At 48.7% G+C, this 18,580-nt stretch overlaps 1 protein-coding gene across 1 annotated transcript; it reads right to left on the bottom strand.

Moving 5' to 3' along the window:
* Positions 1 to 17,391: 17,391 nt before the first annotated feature.
* On the bottom strand, positions 17,392 to 18,285 carry LOC136578033 (taste receptor type 2 member 4-like). Its single transcript, XM_066577940.1, has one exon. The coding sequence runs from the start codon at positions 18,283 to 18,285 to the stop codon at positions 17,392 to 17,394; it is 894 nt and encodes a 297-aa protein (XP_066434037.1).
* Positions 18,286 to 18,580: the final 295 nt, after the last annotated feature.

Raw genomic sequence — 18,580 nt, 5'->3', positions numbered from 1 at the left:
ATGCGCCATTCCAGAAAATCGCTCATCATTTAAGAGTTTTTCTTTAAATGGGCCGCTGGCTTGCAGTATCCTGTACCTCTCCTCCTTGTAGTAATCTACTGCCTCCTTGCAGGATTTAACTCTCTCCGCTGCAGTAATTTTCTTCTTTCCCCGTGGGGCCTTATCCAAATCGCTGAGGGCACTCTGTAGCTCCCTGCGATATTTCTGGAGCTGCTTTCCGACCTCCTTAAAGTCTTTTAAACTCGCAGCTATCCGAGACGCCATGGCAGTCACAGATTCACCCCTCTTATGCTCTCCCCAGCTGGCACTTGTAGGCGTTTTTGCAGCACTGACCTTGCTCTTGGTTTGGCCTCTGGTCTTCCTGTGCTCCACGTCCTTCCGGGGAGTCTGGGTGACGCTGCCTGTACCCCGGCTAGATCCTCTCCCCTCCTGGGGTTCATTCTTCCCCCCTCCTGACCGGAGCCAGGGGGGGGAAGCACGAGACTCCATAGCAAACAAGCCCAGAAATAGTGCACTGCTCCTGGGATCCAGCAAGAGCTACACCTGCCTCTTGCGACCACACCCTGGAACCAGCAGAGCTCTCAGACACACAACCTTACTCCAGAGTTGCACTCACTATTCTGCTGGTGGAGTCACTGTGTACATACATTACTTATCCTGTACTGATCCTGAGTTACATCCTGTATTATACTCCAGAGCTGCACTCACTATTCTGCTGGTGGAGTCACTGTGTACATACATTACTTATCCTGCACTGATCCTGAGTTACATCCTGTATTATACTCCAGAGCTGCACTCACTATTCTGCTGGTGGAGTCACTGTGTACATACATTACTTATCCTGCACTGATCCTGAGTTACATCCTGTATTAGGCCTCATGCCCACCGCCTAACGGACTCCGCCAGCAGAATATCGCAGCGGAGTCCGTTACAGTGCTCCCCAAAGACCCCATACTCACCCTTCTGGATCCCGTCCAGGAAGCCAGCGCGCATGCGCAGTACAGCACATGACTCGCTGGCAGTGGGCGGTGATGCGGTCGGCGGTGGGGAGTGACGCATAATCACACAATACTTCCACTGTGACAACATTGGAAGACAGCTGCACGTTTTTCCACGGCAATAAGAACATGCTGCAGTTTCTTTCACGTTGTGGAATTCCGCAGCATGAACAATCAATAGATCCTAATAGCTGTGGCAAAATGCCGTGGATTTCTGCTGCGTTTCACGCGGCAGAAATCTGTCCGTGGGCATTAGCCCTTATGCTCCAGAGCTGTACTCACTATTCTGCTGGTGAAATCACTGTGTACATGCATTATTCCCTAATACTTAAGAATTGGTTATTGGTTTATTAAAGGTTTTTTTTCAGGGAGAATGCTAATGATGATCTATCCTCAGAATAGGTAATCAATAAGTGATCGGCTGGGGTCCGTCACTCAGGTGCCCGGCCGATCAGCGGAGCGGGTGCGTGCTGTCAGCGCTGCAAATACACAGAGGTCGGAGCTGAAGCAGCGGAGATTTAGAATAATTGATCATGTGCCATCTCTCAAAAGAGAAGGTGATAGAGTGAAATTACTCAAAAAGAAAGAACTTAGATTGATATATATCCTTGATACACAAGCTCCAAAGGGTTTAAATCAGGATTATCACTATATGCCTTACATTTAATCTCTAAGCCTATGTCCCATGACCCTCACGTTTCTCTAATTATATGTCTTATGCACTTAGGGTGGCTTCACGCGAGTATGTTTTTATGCGTAAATAGGTGCATACAAAGGTGCGCACCTATGTACCCGCAAAAACACACGTGTATGAAGTCTGTGCATTGCCTTCAATGGAGCCGTGGCTGCTGCTGGCGGCTCCATTGAAGAAAATAGTCTGCTGGGACCCCTGAGGTGATTTTCAGGGAAGGGCTTTCCCTGAAAAACAAGAATTTTAGTGTAAAAATTTTTTCAAAAAATACTTACCTGTCCGCTGCTGCCGTGTCCCTGCAGGGATGAAGAACACATCTGCTGCATGCGGCAGATGTTTCCTTCATCCCTGCGAGGAAAAAGAATTCCCTGCTGCACCTGCCACATCTGTGACAGATGCAGCAAAGGAATTCTTCATCACTGCGGGGAATAAATAATTCCCTGCCACAGCTATCACAGATGACAGCTGTGGTATGGGAACCAGCTGTCGGCATCCTGTTACTGTTTTTCAGGGAAGGGATTTTAAATATAAGCCCTTCCCTGAAAAACAAGAAAAAATGGTGATAAAATAAATATTCACCTTTCTTCAGCTGCCGGGACTCAGCCGCGTCCAGTACCAATGTGGTTCACTGATGGAAGTGCAGGGCAACCCGCCAAATTATTATGCCGTCATTAATAGGTTGCTGGTCTGCATGGTGGACTACATGTATCAGAATGGTCTGCCAATTTGTATCCACTCTGTGTGGGAGTATACACCAAGCAGCCATCCCCCTCTCTATCAAGAGGCAGTGTGAGTGGCAGTCTGATCGGTGTTCCACACAGGTGCAATTAGCTCCCTCATTTGGTGGTCTGCTACCTGCATGGTGAGAGGATGCAGCTATCTGCCCTCCTTAGTGAGAAAGTATATGGCCATTTTCTGTGATTGTTTTTATGTTTCTATATTTCCCCATCTGTGATATATACACTGCTGTAATGTAATTTTGGTTTATATTATTCGTTCATAGATTTCTTATTGTAATATTATTATGTTGTCATTTGGCATTGCATTTTCAATCCATGTTGCCTGATTGACTGCTTTGGTTTGAGATCCTCTTAAAATAGATCGGTATGCTTTTGCTATGGCTTGATGCCGGCGTAGTTGCTAGGCTTCCGGCTTGCAATTTAGCCTTTTACTCCCCACTTCTACACGAGCCAGCCTAAACAACCAATCACTGTGAATCAGTTAAACGAAATAACTAGAGATGAGCGAGCACCAAAATGCTCGGGTGCTCGTTACTCGGGACGAAATTATCTCGATGCTCGAGGGTTCGTTTCGAATAACGAACCCCATTAAAGTCAATGGGCGACCCGAGCATTTTTGTATATCGCAGATGCTCGCTAAGGTTTCCATTTGTGAAAATCTGGGCAATTCAAGAAAGTGATGGGAACGACACAGAAACGGATAGGGCAGGCGAGGGGCTACATGTTGGGCTGCATCTCAAGTTCCCAGGTCCCATTATTAAGCCACAATAGCGGCAAGAGTGCCCCCCCCAACAATTTTTACTTCTGAAAAACCCTCATTAGCAAGGCATACCTTAGCTAAGCACCACACTACCTCCAACAAAGCACAATCACTGCCTGCAAGACACTCCGCTGCCACTTCTCCTGGGTTACATGCTGCCCCCCCCCCCCCGCACGACCCAGTGTCCACAGTGCACACCAAAGTGTCCCTGCACAGCCTTCAGCTACCCTCATGCCACACGCTGGCCTCATAGCCACACCACCCTCATGTCTATTTATAAGTGCGTCTGCCATGAGGAGGAGCCAGAGGCACACACTGCAAAGGGTTGGCAGGGCCAAGTAGCGACCCTCTTTAAAAGGGGCGGGGCGATAGCCCACAATGCTGTACAGAAGCAATGAGAAATCCAATCCTGTGCCACCTCCGTCAGGAGCTGCAAACGTGGGCATAGCAATGGGGAAACCATGTGCCACACACTATTCATTCTGTCAAGGTGTCTGCATGCCCCAGTCAGACCGGGTTTTTTTTATAAATAGTCACAGGCAGGTACAACTCCGCAATGGGAATTTCGTGTGCACCCACAGCATGGGTGGCTCCCTGGAACCCACCGGCCGTACATAAATGGATCCCATTGCAGTGCTCCGGACAGCAGAGCTGACGTCAGATTAAATGCAGGTGGGCTTCGGCCCACACTGCATGCCCCAGTCACACTGGGGTTTTTTATAAGTAGACACAGGCAGGTACAATTCCCTATTGTGAAGTCCCTGTGGACGCACAGCATGGGGGGCTCCCTGGAACCCACCGGCGGTACATAAATAAATCCCATTGCAGTGCCCAGCCCAGCTGAGGTAACATCAGTTTTAATGCAGGTGGGCTTCGGCCCATACTGCATGCCCCAGTCAGACTGGGGTTCTTTAGAAGTGGACACATGCAGTTACAACTCCCTGTGGACCCACAGCATGGGTGGCTCCCTGGAACCCTCCGGCGGTACATAAATAAATCCCATTGCAGTGCCCAGCCCAGCTGAGGTAACATCAGTTTTAATGCAGGTGGGCTTCGGCCCATACTGCATGCCCCAGTCAGACTGGGGTTCTTTATAAGTAGACACATGCAGTTACAACTCCGTGTGGACCAACAGCATGGGTGGGTTCCAGGAAGCCACCAGCGGTACATAAATATATCCCATTGCATTGCCCAGCACAGCTGAGGTTACGTCCGATGAAATGCAGGTGGGCTTCGGCCCACACTGCATGCCCCAGTCTGACCGGGGTTTTTAATACATAGACACTGGCAGGTACAAATCCCTAATGTGAAGTCCCTGTGGACCCACAGCATGGGTGGCTCCCTGAAACCCACCGGCGGTACATAAATAAATCCCATTGCAGTGCCCTGCTCAGCAGAACTAACGTCACATACAATACAGGTGTGCTTTGGCCCACAGTGCATGCCCCAGTCAGACTGGTAATATGTACCTTAACAGTAACCGCGTTGGTGGGAATGTGGTGGCGACTGCGGACCTAGTAGCACGGTTTTATTTAGTTGGTTTTCGGAATGTGGCCAGGATTAAGTGGCCCGTGGTGGGGGGATGGTGGGGGGGCTCTCTTGTTGTGTCGGTAAAGGGGAAATTCTTGGACTGCCACCAGACGGACCAATGCAAAGGTATTTGCCAAGAATGTTTTCATTGTTGGATGAGTAGGGGGATGTTTTTGAGGCACTACGTGTCCTCTCCACGTGTCCGTGCTTATATGCACCTTAACAGTAACCGCGTTGGTGGGAAATGGCCTCGCCACCATCATTTCTTTGGGAAGCCTCCGTTTCCACACCCCAGGGACAAAGCATTAGCAGCGGTATAGGCAGAGCCCAGAATTAGTAACATTTCAGCGGTAGCATTAGGGACAGGCCCTAGTAACATATCACTAGCAGCATTATAGGGGGAGCACAGTATTAGTTCCATTTCAGTAGTAGTAGCAGTCCAGACAGGCCACAGTAACAATTCCGAAGCAGCAGTATAGGGGGAGCACAGTCTTAGCTCCATTTCAGTAAAAGTAGTAGTCAAGACAGGCCCCAATAACAATTCCGAAGCAGCAGTATAGAGGGAGCACAGTATTAGTTCCATTTCAGTAGTAGTAGCAGTCAAGACAGGCCACAGTAACATTCCTGTTGCAGCAGTTTAGGGAGATAACAGTCTCTTTCACATTTCAGTAGTTGCAGTATAGACAAGGCCCCAGTTACATTTATGTAGCAAAAGTGTAGGCCAACCCCACACACCTTGCTGTAGCATGAGTGCAGGCGAAGCCCATAAAAATTAGTAGGATTACACTGTAGGCCCAAAAAAATTGGTGTACCAACAGTACTAATGTACCTCAGAAAAAATGCCCATGCCCAACCAAGAGGGCAGGTGAAACCCATTAATCGCTTTGCTTAATGTGGCTTAATTTGTAACTAGGCCTGGAGGCAGCCCAGTTAAAATAAAAATTGGTTCAGGTGCAAGTTTTAACGCTTTAATGACAATTGAAACGTATAAACATTGTTTACTAAAGTAATATGACTGAGCCTTGTGGGCCTAAGAAGAATTTCCCGTTCGGCGGGATTACGTGAGGTTTCAGGAGGAGGAGCAGGAGGAGGAGGATGAATATAATACACAGATTGATGAAGCTAAAAGTTCCCCGTTTTTTATGGTGATAGAGAACGATGCTTCCATCTGCGGGTGCAGCCTACGTATTGTTTAGGTACCGCTGCTGTCCGCTGGTGGAGAAGAGAAGTCTGGGGAAATCCAGGCTTTGTTCATCTTTATGAGTGTAAGCCTGTCGGCACTGTCGGTTGACAGGCGGGTACGCTTATCTGTGATGATTCCCCCAGCCGCACTAAACACCCTATCTGACAAGACGCTAGCCGCAGGACAAGCAAGCACCTCCAGGGCATACAGCGCGAGTTCAGGCCACGTGTCCAGCTTCGACACCCAGTAGTTGTAGGGGGCAGAGGCGTCACGGAGGGTGGTTGTGCGATCGACTACGTACTCCCTCACTATCCTTTTACAGTGCTCCCGTCAACTCAGCCTTGACTGGGGAGCGGTGACACAGTCTTGCTGGTGGGCCATAAAGCTGTCAAAGGCCTTGGAGAGTGTTCCCCTGCCTGTGCTGTACATGCTGCCTGATCTCCGCGCCTCCCCTGCTACCTGGCCCTCGGAACTGCGCCTTCTGCCCCTGAAACTTGCCTCTCTCCAAATCCCGCAGCAGTCGGCTGCGATACACCTGGATCAGGAGCTCGGCCTGTGCCCACACTCTGACTTGGGCCTCCACGTCCTCGCCCGCGTCCACGTTCTCTAGGCCTATCCCTACCCCTCAGCATGGTGTATTACGAGTAGAGCAGAAACAGAACGCTGTAATTAAATGTGCCGCTTATTGGCCTGTGGTTGGAGGCTGACTTCGCTTACGGAACGCACAGCAGAGCCAGGAAACAATTTTGCGCATGCCTGTAGTGAGACGTAGGTGCGTAGGACTGAGCTAGTGGAATTCACAGCGCAGAAGCAGTCAAGTAGCCAAAGGGCAGTGGTACGCCTTAAGTATTTGGCTTCCCTTTTTTTAAATGGTGAGCTGAAACAGCAGACAGCTACTGTATGTAGCGTATATTATGTATACTGTTTCCCTCTGGCGCTATGACGGCGGTGATGTAACGGGCACAGCAGAGCCAGGAAACAATTTTGCGCACGCCTGTAGTGAGACGTAGGTGCGTATGACTGAGCTAGTGGAATTCACAGCGCAGAAGCAGTCAAGTGGCCAAAGGCCAGTGGTAGGCCTTAAGTGTTTTGCTTCAATTTTTTTAAATGTTGAGCTGAAACACCAGACAGATACTGTATGCAGCGTATATTATGTATACTGTTTCCCTCTGGCGCTATGACGGCAGTGATGTAACGGGCACAGCAGAGCCAGAAAGCAATTTTGCGCAAGCCTGCTGTAACACTTAGCTGCGTATTAATTAGGACTACTACCCCCAGCAGACACGCAGTACACTGAGGACGGTCACAGGCAGCCCAAAGATAGTATTTTTCCCCAATTTTTTTGAAAAAGCCCACTGCCTATATAGACTGTATATCTCTTTCACCTTTCCCACTGTCCCACTGTCCCTGCCTCACCAGTACTGGCCCTATACTCTGTACAATGACTGCAGACTGAGGACGCAATGGTCTGCACGCCCGATATACAAAAAAAAAAAAATTGTGCAACACTGCTAAAAGCAGCCTCAACAGTACTGCACACGGTCAGATGTGGCCCTAAGAAGGACCGTTGGGGTTCTTCAAGACGAATATAACTCCTAACACTCTCCCTATAGCAGCTAAAGCAAGACAGCACTTTCCCTGATCTATGTCAGAATGCATCTGTGGCGAGCCGCGGGCGGGGCAGATTTTAATACTCGGGTGTCACCTGATCTCCCCAGCCACTCACTGCAGGGGGGTGGTATAGGGCTGGAACGTCGCAGGGGGAAGTTGTAATGCCTTCCATGTCTTTCTATTGGCCAGAAAAGTGCGCAAATGTCTCAGAGATGAAAGTGAAAGTAACCCGAACATCGCATGGTACTCGTTACGAGTAACGAGCATCTCGAACACCCTAATACTCGAACGAGCATCAAGCTCGGACAAGTACGCTCGCTCATCTCTACAAATAACCAATCACCCTGAATCAGCCAACTGAAATAACCAATCACCGTGAATCAGCCGACCCAAATATTCAATCACTGGGAATCAGTAAATCCAAACAACCAATCAGGTTGTGAATAGTGTGGATTTGGGGAGTAATAAAGATATATGCTTCTGGCTTGTATATGATAACTTGCGGTCATATGACCGCTCATTTCTGATGATGCGGACGACCACAGTGTGATCATGTGACTATAGTCATGTGACGCTGATGATGTCCTTGATGTCCTCATATATATATATATATATATATATATATATATATATATATATATATATATATATATATATATATATATATATCCATACTTAACTCATGGAGGACTGGGAGTTCCCTTACATCAATTGCCTTGAGCCCATATACTGAAGAGGTACAGCTGGGCTTAATGTGAATCTTGTTCATCTGTACATGTGTAATGGTTTTGCCCTTAATTGTATACGTATATATATATATATATATATATATATATATATATATATATATATATATATATATATAATGTGTGCATTAGAGATGAGCGAACACCAAAATGTTCGGGTGTTCGTTATTCGGAACGAACTTCCCGCGATGCTCGAGGGTTCGTTTCGAACAACGAACCCCATTGAAGTCAATGGGCGACCAGAGCATTTTTGTATTTCGCCGATGCTCGCTAAGGTTTTCATGTGTGAAAATCTGGGCAATTCAAGAAAGTGATGGGAATGACACAGAAACGGATAGGGCAGGCGAGGGGCTACATGTTGGGCTGCATCTCAAGTTCACAGGTCCCACTATTAAGCCACAATACCGGCAAGAGTGGGCCCCCCCCCCCTCCCAACAACTTTTACTTCTGAAAAGCCCTCATTAGCATGGCATACCTTTGCTAAGCACCACACTACCTCCAACAAAGCACAATCACTGCCTGCATGACACTCCGCTGCCACTTCTCCTGGGTTACATGCTGACCAACCGCACCCCCTCCCCCCCACAGCGCACACCAAAGTGTCCCTGCGCAGCCTTCAGCTGCCCTCATGCCACACCACCCTCATGTCTATTTAGAAGTGCGTCTGCCATGAGGAGGAACCGCAGGCACACACTGCAGAGGGTTGGCATGGCTAGGCAGCGACCCTCTTTAAAAGGGGCGGGGCGATAGCCCACAATGCTGTACAGAAGCAATGAGAAATAGAATCCTGTGCCACCGCCATCAGGAGCTGCACACGTGGGCATAGCAATGGGGAACCTATGTGCCACACACTATTCATTCTGTCAAGGTGTCTGCATGCCCCAGTCAGACTGGTAATATGCACCTTAACAGTAACCGCGTTGGTGGTAATGTGGTGGTGACTGCGGACCTAGTAGCACGGTTGTATTTTGTTGGTTTTCGGAATGCGGCCAGGATTAAGTGGGCCGTGGCGGGGGGATGGTGTGGGGGCTCTCTTGTTGTGTCGGTAAAGGGGAAATTCTTGGACTGCCACCAGACGAACCAATGCAAAGACATTTGCCAAGAATGTTTTCCCTGTTGGAGGAGGAGGGGGATGTTTTTGAGGCACTACGTGTCCTCTCCACGTGTCCGTGGTTATATGCACCTTTACAGTAACCGCGTTGGTGGGAAATGGCCTCGCCGCCATCATGTCTTTGGGAAGCCTCTGTTTCCACACCCCAGAGACATACCATTAGCAGCGGTATAGGCAGAGCCCAGAATTCGTAACATTTCAGCCGTAGCATTAGGACAGGCCCCACTAACATATCACTAGCAGCATTATAGGAGGAGCGCAGTCTTCGTTCCATGTCAGCAATAGTAGCACTCAAAACAGGCCCCAGTAACAATTCCGAAGCAGCATTATAGGAGGAGCGCAGTCTTCGTTCCATGTCAGCAATAGTAGCACTCAAGACAGGCCCCAGTAACAATTCCGAAGCAGCAGTATAGCGGGAGTGCAGTCTTCGTTCCATGTCAGCAATAGTAGCACTCAAGACAGGCCCCAGTAACAATTCCGAAGCAGCAGTATAGCGGGAGCGCAGTCTTCGTTCCATGTCAGCAATAGTAGCACTCAAGACAGGCCCCAGTAACAATTCCGAAGCAGCAGTATAGCGGGAGCGCAGTCTTCGTTCCATGTCAGCAATAGTAGCACTCAAGACAGGCCCCAGTAACAATTCCGAAGCAGCAGTATAGCGGGAGCGCAGTCTTCGTTCCATTTCAGTAGCCTTAGTATAGCCAAGGCCCAAGTTACATTTATGTAGCTAAAGTGTACGCCAACCCCACACACCTTTCTGTACCATGAGTGCTGGCGAAGAACATACAAATTGCTATGATTACACTGTAGGTGAGGGCCCCAAAAATTTGGTGTACCAACAGTACTAATGTACCTCAGTAAAAATTGGCCATGCCCAACCAAGATGGCAGGTGAATCGCTTTGGTTAATGTGGCTTAAGTGGTAACTAGGCCTGGAGGCAGCCCAGTGTAACGAAAAATTGGTTCAAGTTAAAGTTCCAACGCTTTTAAGCGCATTGAAACTTATAAAAATTGTTCAGAAAAATTATTTGAGTGAGCCTTGTGGCCCTAAGAAAAATTGCCCGTTCAGCGTGATTACGTGAGGTTTCAGGAGGAGGAGCAGGAGGAGTAGGAGGAATATTAGACACAGATTGATGAAGCAGAAATGTCCCCGTTTTGGATGGTGAGAGAGAACGTAGCTTCCATCCGCGGGTGCAGCCTACGTATTGCTTACGTATCGCTGCTGTCCGCTGGTGGAGAACAGAAGTCTGGGGAAATCCAGCCTTTGTTCATCTTGATGAGTGTTAGCCTGTCGGCATTGTCGGTTGACAAGCGGCTACGCTTATCTGTGATGATTCCCCCAGCCGCACTAAACACCCTCTCCGACAAGACGCTAGCCGCAGGACAAGCAAGCACCTCCAGGGCATACAGCGCTAGTTCAGGCCACGTGTCCAGCTTCGACACCCAGTAGTTGTAGGGGGCAGAGGCGTCACCAAGGATGGTCGTGCGATCCGCTACGTACTCCCTCACCATCCTTTTACAGTGCTCCCGCCGACTCAGCCGTGACTGGGGAGCGGTGACACAGTCTTGGTGGGGAGCCATAAAGCTGGCCAGGCCCTTAAAGACTGTTGCACTGCCTGGGATGTACATGCTGCTCGATCTACGCACATCCCCTGCTACCTTGCCCTCGGTACTGCGCCTTCTGCCACTAGCGCTGTCGGCTGGGAATTTTACCATCAGCTTGTCCGCAAGGGTCCTGTGGTATAGCAACACTCTCGAACCCCTTTCCTCTTCGGGAATGAGAGTGGGCAGGTTCTCCTTATACCGTGGATCGAGCAGTGTGTACACCCAGTAATCCGTCGTGGCCAGAATGCGTGCAACGCGAGGGTCACGAGAAAGGCATCCTAACATGAAGTCAGCCATGTGTGCCAGGGTACCTGTACGCAACACATGGCTGTCTTCACTAGGAAGATCACTTTCAGGATCCTCCTCCTCCTCCTCCTCCTCCTCCTCCTCAGGCCATACACGCTGAAAGGATGACAGGCAATCAGCCGGTGTACCGTCAGCAGCGGGCCAAGCTGTCTCTTCCCCCTCCTCCTCATCCTCCTCATGCTCCTCCTCCTCCTCCTGTACGCGCTGAGAAATAGACAGGAGGGTGCCCTGACTATCCAGCGGCATACTGTCTTCCCCCGCCCCCGTTTCCGAGCGCAAAGCAGCTGCCTTTATGGTTTGCAGGGAATTTCTCAAGATGCATAGCAGAGGAATGGTGACGCTAATGATTGTAGCATCGCCGCTCACCACCTGGGTAGACTCCTCAAAATTACCAAGGACATGGCAGATGTCTGCCAACCAGGCCCACTCTTCTGAAAGGAATTGAGGAGGCTGACTCCCACTGCGCCGCCCATGTTGGAGTTGGTATTCGACTATAGCTCTACGCTGTTCATAGAGCCTGGCCAACATGTGGAGTGTAGAGTTCCACCGTGTGGGCACGTCGCACAGCAGTCGGTGCACTGGCAGCTTAAAGTGATGTTGCAGGGTGCGCAGGGTGGCAGCGTCCGTGTGGGACTTGCGGAAATGTGCGCAGAGCCGGCGCGCCTTTACGAGCAGGTCTGACAAGCGTGGGTAGCTTTTCAGAAAGCGCTGAACCACCAAATTAAAGACGTGGGCCAGGCATGGCACGTGCGTGAGGCTGCCGAGCTGCAGAGCCGCCACCAGGTTACGGCCGTTGTCACACACGACCATGCCCGGTTGGAGGCTCAGCGGCGCAAGCCAGCGGTCGGTCTGCTGTGTCAGACCCTGCAGCAGTTCGTGGGCCGTGTGCCTCTTATCGCCTAAGCTGAGTAGTTTCAGCACGGCCTGCTGACGCTTGCCCACCGCTGTGCTGCCACACCGCGCGACACCGACTGCTGGCGACATGCTGCTGCTAACACATCTTGATTGCGAGACAGAGGAGGAGGAGGAGGAGGGTGCTTTAGTGGAGGAAGCATACACCTCCGCAGATACCACCACCGAGCTGGGGCCCGCAATTCTGGGGGTGGGTAGGACGTGAGCGGTCCCGGGCTCTGACTCTGTCCCAGCCTCCACTAAATTCACCCAATGTGCCATCAGGGAGATGTAGTGGCCCTGCCCGCCTGTGCTTGTCCACGTGTCCGTAGTTAAGTGGACCGTGGCAGTAACCGCGTTGGTGAGGGCGCGTACAATGTTGCGGGAGACGTGGTCGTGCAGGGCTGGGACGGCACATCGGGAAAAGTAGTGGCGACTGGGAACTGAGTAGCGCGGGGCCGCCGCCTCCATGATACTTTTGAAGGACTCCGTTTCCACAACCCTATACGGCAGCATCTCAAGGCTGATGAATTTTGCTATGCGGACGGTTAACGCTTGAGCGTGCGGGTGCGTGGCGGCGTACTTGCGCTTGCGCTCCAACAGTTGCGCAAGCGACTGCTGGACGGTGCGCTGAACTACACTGCTGGATGGGGCCGAAGACAGCGGAGGTGAGGGTGTGGGTGCAGGCCAGGAGACGGTAGTGCCTGTGTCCTGAGAGGGGGGTTGCATCTCAGTGGCAGGTTGGGGCACAGGGGGAGAGGCAGGGGTGCAAACCGGAGGCGCTGAACGGCCTTCGTCCCACCTTGTGGGGTGCTTGGCCATCATATGTCTGCGCATGGTGGTGGTGGTGAGGCTGTTGGTGTTGGCTCCCCGGCTGAGCTTTGCGCGACAAAGGTTTCACACCACTGTTCGTCGGTCGTCAGGCGTCTCTGTGAAAAACTGCCAGACCTTAGAGCACCTCGGCCTCTGCAGGGTGGCATGGCGCGAGGGGACGCTTTGGGAAACACTTGGTGGATTATTCGGTCTGGCCCTGCCTCTACCCCTGGCCACCGCACTGCCTCTTGCAACCTGCCCTGCTAATGCCCTTGACTCCCCCTCTGAAGACCTGTCCTCCTGAGTAAGCGTTGCACACCAGGTGGGGTCAGTCACCTCATCGTCCTGCTGCTCTTCCTCCGAATCCTCTGTGCGCTGCTCCCTCGGACTTACTGCCCTTACTACTACCTCACTGCAAGACAACTGTGTCTGATCGTCATCGTCCTCCTCACCCACAGAAAGTTGTTGAGACAGTTGGCGGAAGTCCCCAGCCTCTTCCCCCGGACCCCGGGAACTTTCGAATGGTTGGGCATCAGTGACGATAAACTCCTCTGGTGGGAGAGGAACCGCTGCTGCTCAATCTAAGCAGGGGCCCGAGAACAGTTCCTGGGAGTGTTCCCGCTCCTGAGCAGGTGTCATTGTAGTGGAGTGAGGAGGCTGGGAGGAAGGAGGAGCAGCAGACAGAGGATTCGGATTTGCAGCAGTGGACGGCGCAGAACTGCGGGTTGACGATAGGTTGCTCGAAGCACTTTCTGCCATCCAGGACAGGACCTGCTCACACTGCTCATTTTCTAATAACCGTCTCCCGCGTGGACCCATTAATTGGGCGATGAATGTGGGGACGCCAGAAACGTGCCTCTCTCCTAATCGTGCAGCAGTCGGCTGCGACACACCTGGATCAGGAGCTCGGCCTGTGCCCACACCCTGACTTGGCCCTCCGCGTCCTCGGCCGCGTCCACGTCCTCTAGGCCTACCCCTACCCCTCAGCATGCTGTATTACCAGTGATTTGATTTCACAGGCAGCTAATAAATTGGCGCAAGACTGCAGGCCAAATATAATTTTTTCCCTTTTTTGAAAACGAAAGGCCCCACTGCCTCTAGTGAATGTATAATCTAAGTTTAATAACTGTGCTGTTTTCCTGCTAATGTGTCACAGAACGTGAGGGTAGCAGAGTTATTAACTGTGGCAGAGCAGGTATTTTTTTTCCCAATTAAGGAAAGCAAATGGCGAAGCCAGGAGTAAAACGTAGCTGGGTGCGTCTGATTTTTAAAGGTTGCACACGCAGCCGACACGTGTCCACCGCCCTTAGGACGGACAGAGGCAGGACAAATAGAATTATTTTCCGTTTTTTGGCACCAAAAGGCAGCACTGCGTATATTCAATGAACATGAGAAGTTTAATAACTGTGCTGTTTTCCTGCTAATGTGTCACAGAACGTGAGGGTAGCAGAGTTATTAACTGTGGCAGAGCAGGTATTTTTTTTCCCAATTAAGGAAAGCAAATGGCGAAGCCAGGAGTAAAACGTAGCTGGGTGCGTCTGATTTTTAAAGGTTGCACACGCAGCCGACACGTGTCCACCGCCCTTAGGACAGACAGAGGCAGGACAAATAGAATTATTTTCCGTTTTTTGGCACCAAAAGGCAGCACTGCGTATATTCAATGAATAATAACTGTGTTGTGGCCCTGCCTACACAATTCTGTCCCTGTAGTATCAATGGAGGGTGCAATGCTCTGCAGAGGCGATTTTGAGAAGCAAAAAAAAATGCAGCACAGCTAACAGCAGCCTGGACAGTACTGCACACGGATAAATATGGCCCTAGAAAGGACCGTTGAGGTTCTTGAAGGCTACACTCACTCCTAACACTCTCCCTGCCTATGCAGCACTTCTGTCCCTAATGCCGGGTGCAACGCTCTGCAGAGGCGATTTTGAGAAAAAAAAAATTGCCACTGCTAACAGCAGCCAACACACAGCTATCAGTGGCCCTAATAAGGACCTTTGGGGGTCTTGAAGCCTACACTAACTACCAATTCTTTCCCTACAGCAGCTCCGGTACAAACAGCACTGTCCCTCATCTAACTCACCAGGCATCTGAGGCGAACCGCGGGAGGGGCCGACTTTTATATTAGGCGGACACCTGATCTCCCCAGCCACTCACTGCAGGGGGGTGGTATAGGGCTTGAACGTCACAGGGGGAAGTTGTAATGCCTTCCCTGTCTTTCAATTGGCCAGAAAAGCGCGCTAACGTCTCAGGGAAGGAAGTGAAAGTAACCCGAACACCGCATGGTGTTCGTTACGAATAACGAACATCACGAACACCCTAATATTCGCACGAATATCAAGCTCGGAAGAACACGTTCGCTCATCTCTAGTGTGCATGTGTTCTGTCACTACTTAAGGGCGCCCACCCAATGGCGATTTTTTTTTTCTTTGCGTTTTGCGTTTTTTCTCAAGAGCAATTAGAATTGAATGTACTCCTGTCCACTGGCGTTTTTTTTTTGCGGTGCGTTGCGATTTTTAACATAGGAACTGTCAGTTGCATATGTGTCCTTATTTTTCTCCTAATGCACCCATGAATGTCAATGGAAATTAATGTAAAAGGCGCGAAAAAGCCGCGAAAACGCCGCAAAAAACGCCGCGAAAAACGCACGGAAAACGCGGCAAAAACGCGCCGAAAACGCTGCGTTCTTCACGCACGAAAATCGCAAACGCCAGTGGGTGGGCGCCCTTAAGCCTGAAAAAGACCTAAATACATAGGTTGAAACGTCGCTGCGGTTGGTGACTTTTTATTGGGAATAAAGTCTTTTTGTATTTTTTACTCTTTTGCATCTTCTATTGCTGCCATAATTTTGCTATTTCATTTACCTATGGGTTGCAGTCCAAACCCTTTTTGTGGCGTGCATTGGCTATTCTTATTAAACTATTGAGGTGTGCCGTTTCTTCACTGTTCTTTTGCTGCTAACCATTACTTTATTTTGGATTATCCTGAGAATAGGTCATCACTAGTATTCTCCCTGAAAATCCCCTTTAAGGCAGTAAATTACTCTTTTACTCAGAATCCCCAACACACAGCAGGACTACAAGATTCCAGGGACATTCACATGTTCCACGTCTAATGTTCTGTACCTGATCCAGTGCAGTAAATGTCCTGTTGGAGGTCTTTTATGTTGGAGAAACAAGACAAAAAGTGAAAGTGAGGATGAGATCGCATCACCGCATGATTAAAGAGAGAAAGACAGAATTATCCATGGTGGAGCATGGACACAACATACAACATAAAAAAGTTATTATACTTAAAGGCAATTTTAACCCTTTCCAATCCTCTGTCTGACCTCTGAAGACATTATGATTTCAGGCTGTACAGCTCTGATGTTGAAAGACATCCGATGGGGTTCTCTTACCGCATATTGTCAGCCTCTCTGCTGTCGGAGCCTAACCATGTCACCTCATGCAGTACTGTCTTTAGCCAGCATATATTTTCCGCTGTAGTATACCAGCGGAAAAAGAGTAAGCCCACTAGGAAAATTAGGATACAAATTGGATTGGAAAGGGTTAAGACCCAACCTCACAGAAACATTCGAGAATACAAGTTTATAAACACGTTTGGTACTATCGGAAATGGTATGAATCTCAGAGGGGAGTTTACATCAGTGGGAATTATGAGATATGAGAAACCCAGAGCAGAGGTAATATGCTGGCCTGTTAACCCCATAACATCAATTTAGAGACTATAAAATTTCACATTCCTTGTCATTATTTACTGTTATGGTCATCCCTCCCTGGTATTTATCTAAGTGCTATTAATCCCAACATCCCTGTACCGTCTTACCCTGTCTCTGGTATTTATCTAAGTGAAAATTAAGTTCCCCATGGTTGTGTCCTCCCATATACACATGATCATGTATATATGTTTTATTATAAATACGTCTTTAGATTTGTTCCATTGTGCCTGAGGAAGAACCCTGAATAGATTGGAAAGCTTGCTGTAACATCATGTATTTTTGGTAGCCATTAAAAGTTATCATATCTACAAGATTACTCGGTTTCTCCTACTGAGAACAATCACACTTTGCTCTACTGGCTAACGCAGTACTAAACTTTTTTCAATTTACTTGTATAGGACAAAGGGAGAATTCCGAGATGATGGATTTGTGCTAGTTCCATAGAAGTGAATCGATGGCGGCAGTTGAATGTACTTGTCTTGTGGTCACCGGAGTTCTTGGAAGTTAGACCCCCAGTGATCGGATATTTATCCCCTATCTTATGGGAAGAAGACCAATGCCTTTAATGTACTATAGTAAATCATGACACACATTACTTAGGCCTGCTACACATTTGGGAGAGGCGAATGAAGACATAATGACTATAATCATATATGCAGCGTTGTTGTAGTGCATAACACATTCAGAGGTTACCTTAATGCTTTAAAAAGACCATAAACTGCACCCTTTAATTTGGGATTTCCAAAAATTAAAATGAAAGCTTGACAAGTTGGGTAGGTCAGGAAAATTATCTGCACGACAAACCTTGTGATTGAATCAAGAATAAATGGGAAAGAAATTCCAAGGAATGTTGAGAAAAAGAATAAAAAGTCTAAAAATACACGTATGACCATTGTCCTGACTGCTCGGTAATGTCCCTGCAGCTGGACGGATGTCAGATGGGAGTCACTGCTCCCCATTCTCCTTATGTGTCTTAGTAAAGTAGTGACACTGAGCCCGATAGAGACAAAAGTCATAAAGAAGGGAATAATAAAGCCAAAAAGTGAGCTGAGGGTAATACAGTAATAGTTCACAATAAATCTAAAATTAGACTCTGAGAAGTCAGTTGTATTTAGAGGAATATCCCTAATATTTGTCAGCAATAGGGGTAAATTAGTAATAGCACAGAGCAAGACTGAGCCAACTAAGAGAAGTGGAAGAGAAGAGAAGAACTTCACCTGTATCTTGACAAAAAAAATGTGGGAACAATTAACCAGCCGAACACAGCAGAATATGGAGAGCCAGGTAGTGTTCCAAATATTGGTGCTGATGAGTGTGAACCCGAGAGTAATCATATATAAGAGAAGATTGTTGCTTGAAACATAGAAGTCAAAAGACTGAAAAATGGCATTAAACATAATCTGTCCTTGTAAGAGGAGGTTGATGAGCCCAATAAAAAAGAGAATTTTATTGTAACTCTCGGTGGTGGTGACGTCTCTCCAGAAGCTGAAGTTCAGCACAACAATAATGGTGTTAAGAAAGGTCCCGCTGACCCCAGTGACGCCCACAATAATATCCACAGCAATATTTAGTGCTGACCCCATGATTTTTCAGTTATTGATCTGTCGTTAACAAATAAAAACCTTAAATTTACAGGGAAGAATTACTGCAAGTCAATGTCCATGTCCATGCAAATACCTGCCATGTGGTTTACAGATACAGGATATCTGATCAGGGTGTTCTTCCATCAACTCATATTTGTTTATTTCCCCTCACGATAGTTTCCATCTGCTAAAATTTTCCACACTAATAAAATACAAACTTCAAAGCAAAGTTACTGTAGATTACAGGATAGGACTTTTTTGCTTGTTTGACAGACCCATTAGAGAGAGAGGAATG

Source organism: Eleutherodactylus coqui, chromosome 8 (genome assembly GCF_035609145.1).
Source record: "Eleutherodactylus coqui strain aEleCoq1 chromosome 8, aEleCoq1.hap1, whole genome shotgun sequence".
NCBI lineage: Eukaryota > Metazoa > Chordata > Amphibia > Anura > Eleutherodactylidae > Eleutherodactylus > Eleutherodactylus coqui.
The sequence above is the reverse complement of the archived record's forward strand: the minus strand, read 5'-3'. Positions and strand labels throughout refer to the sequence as shown.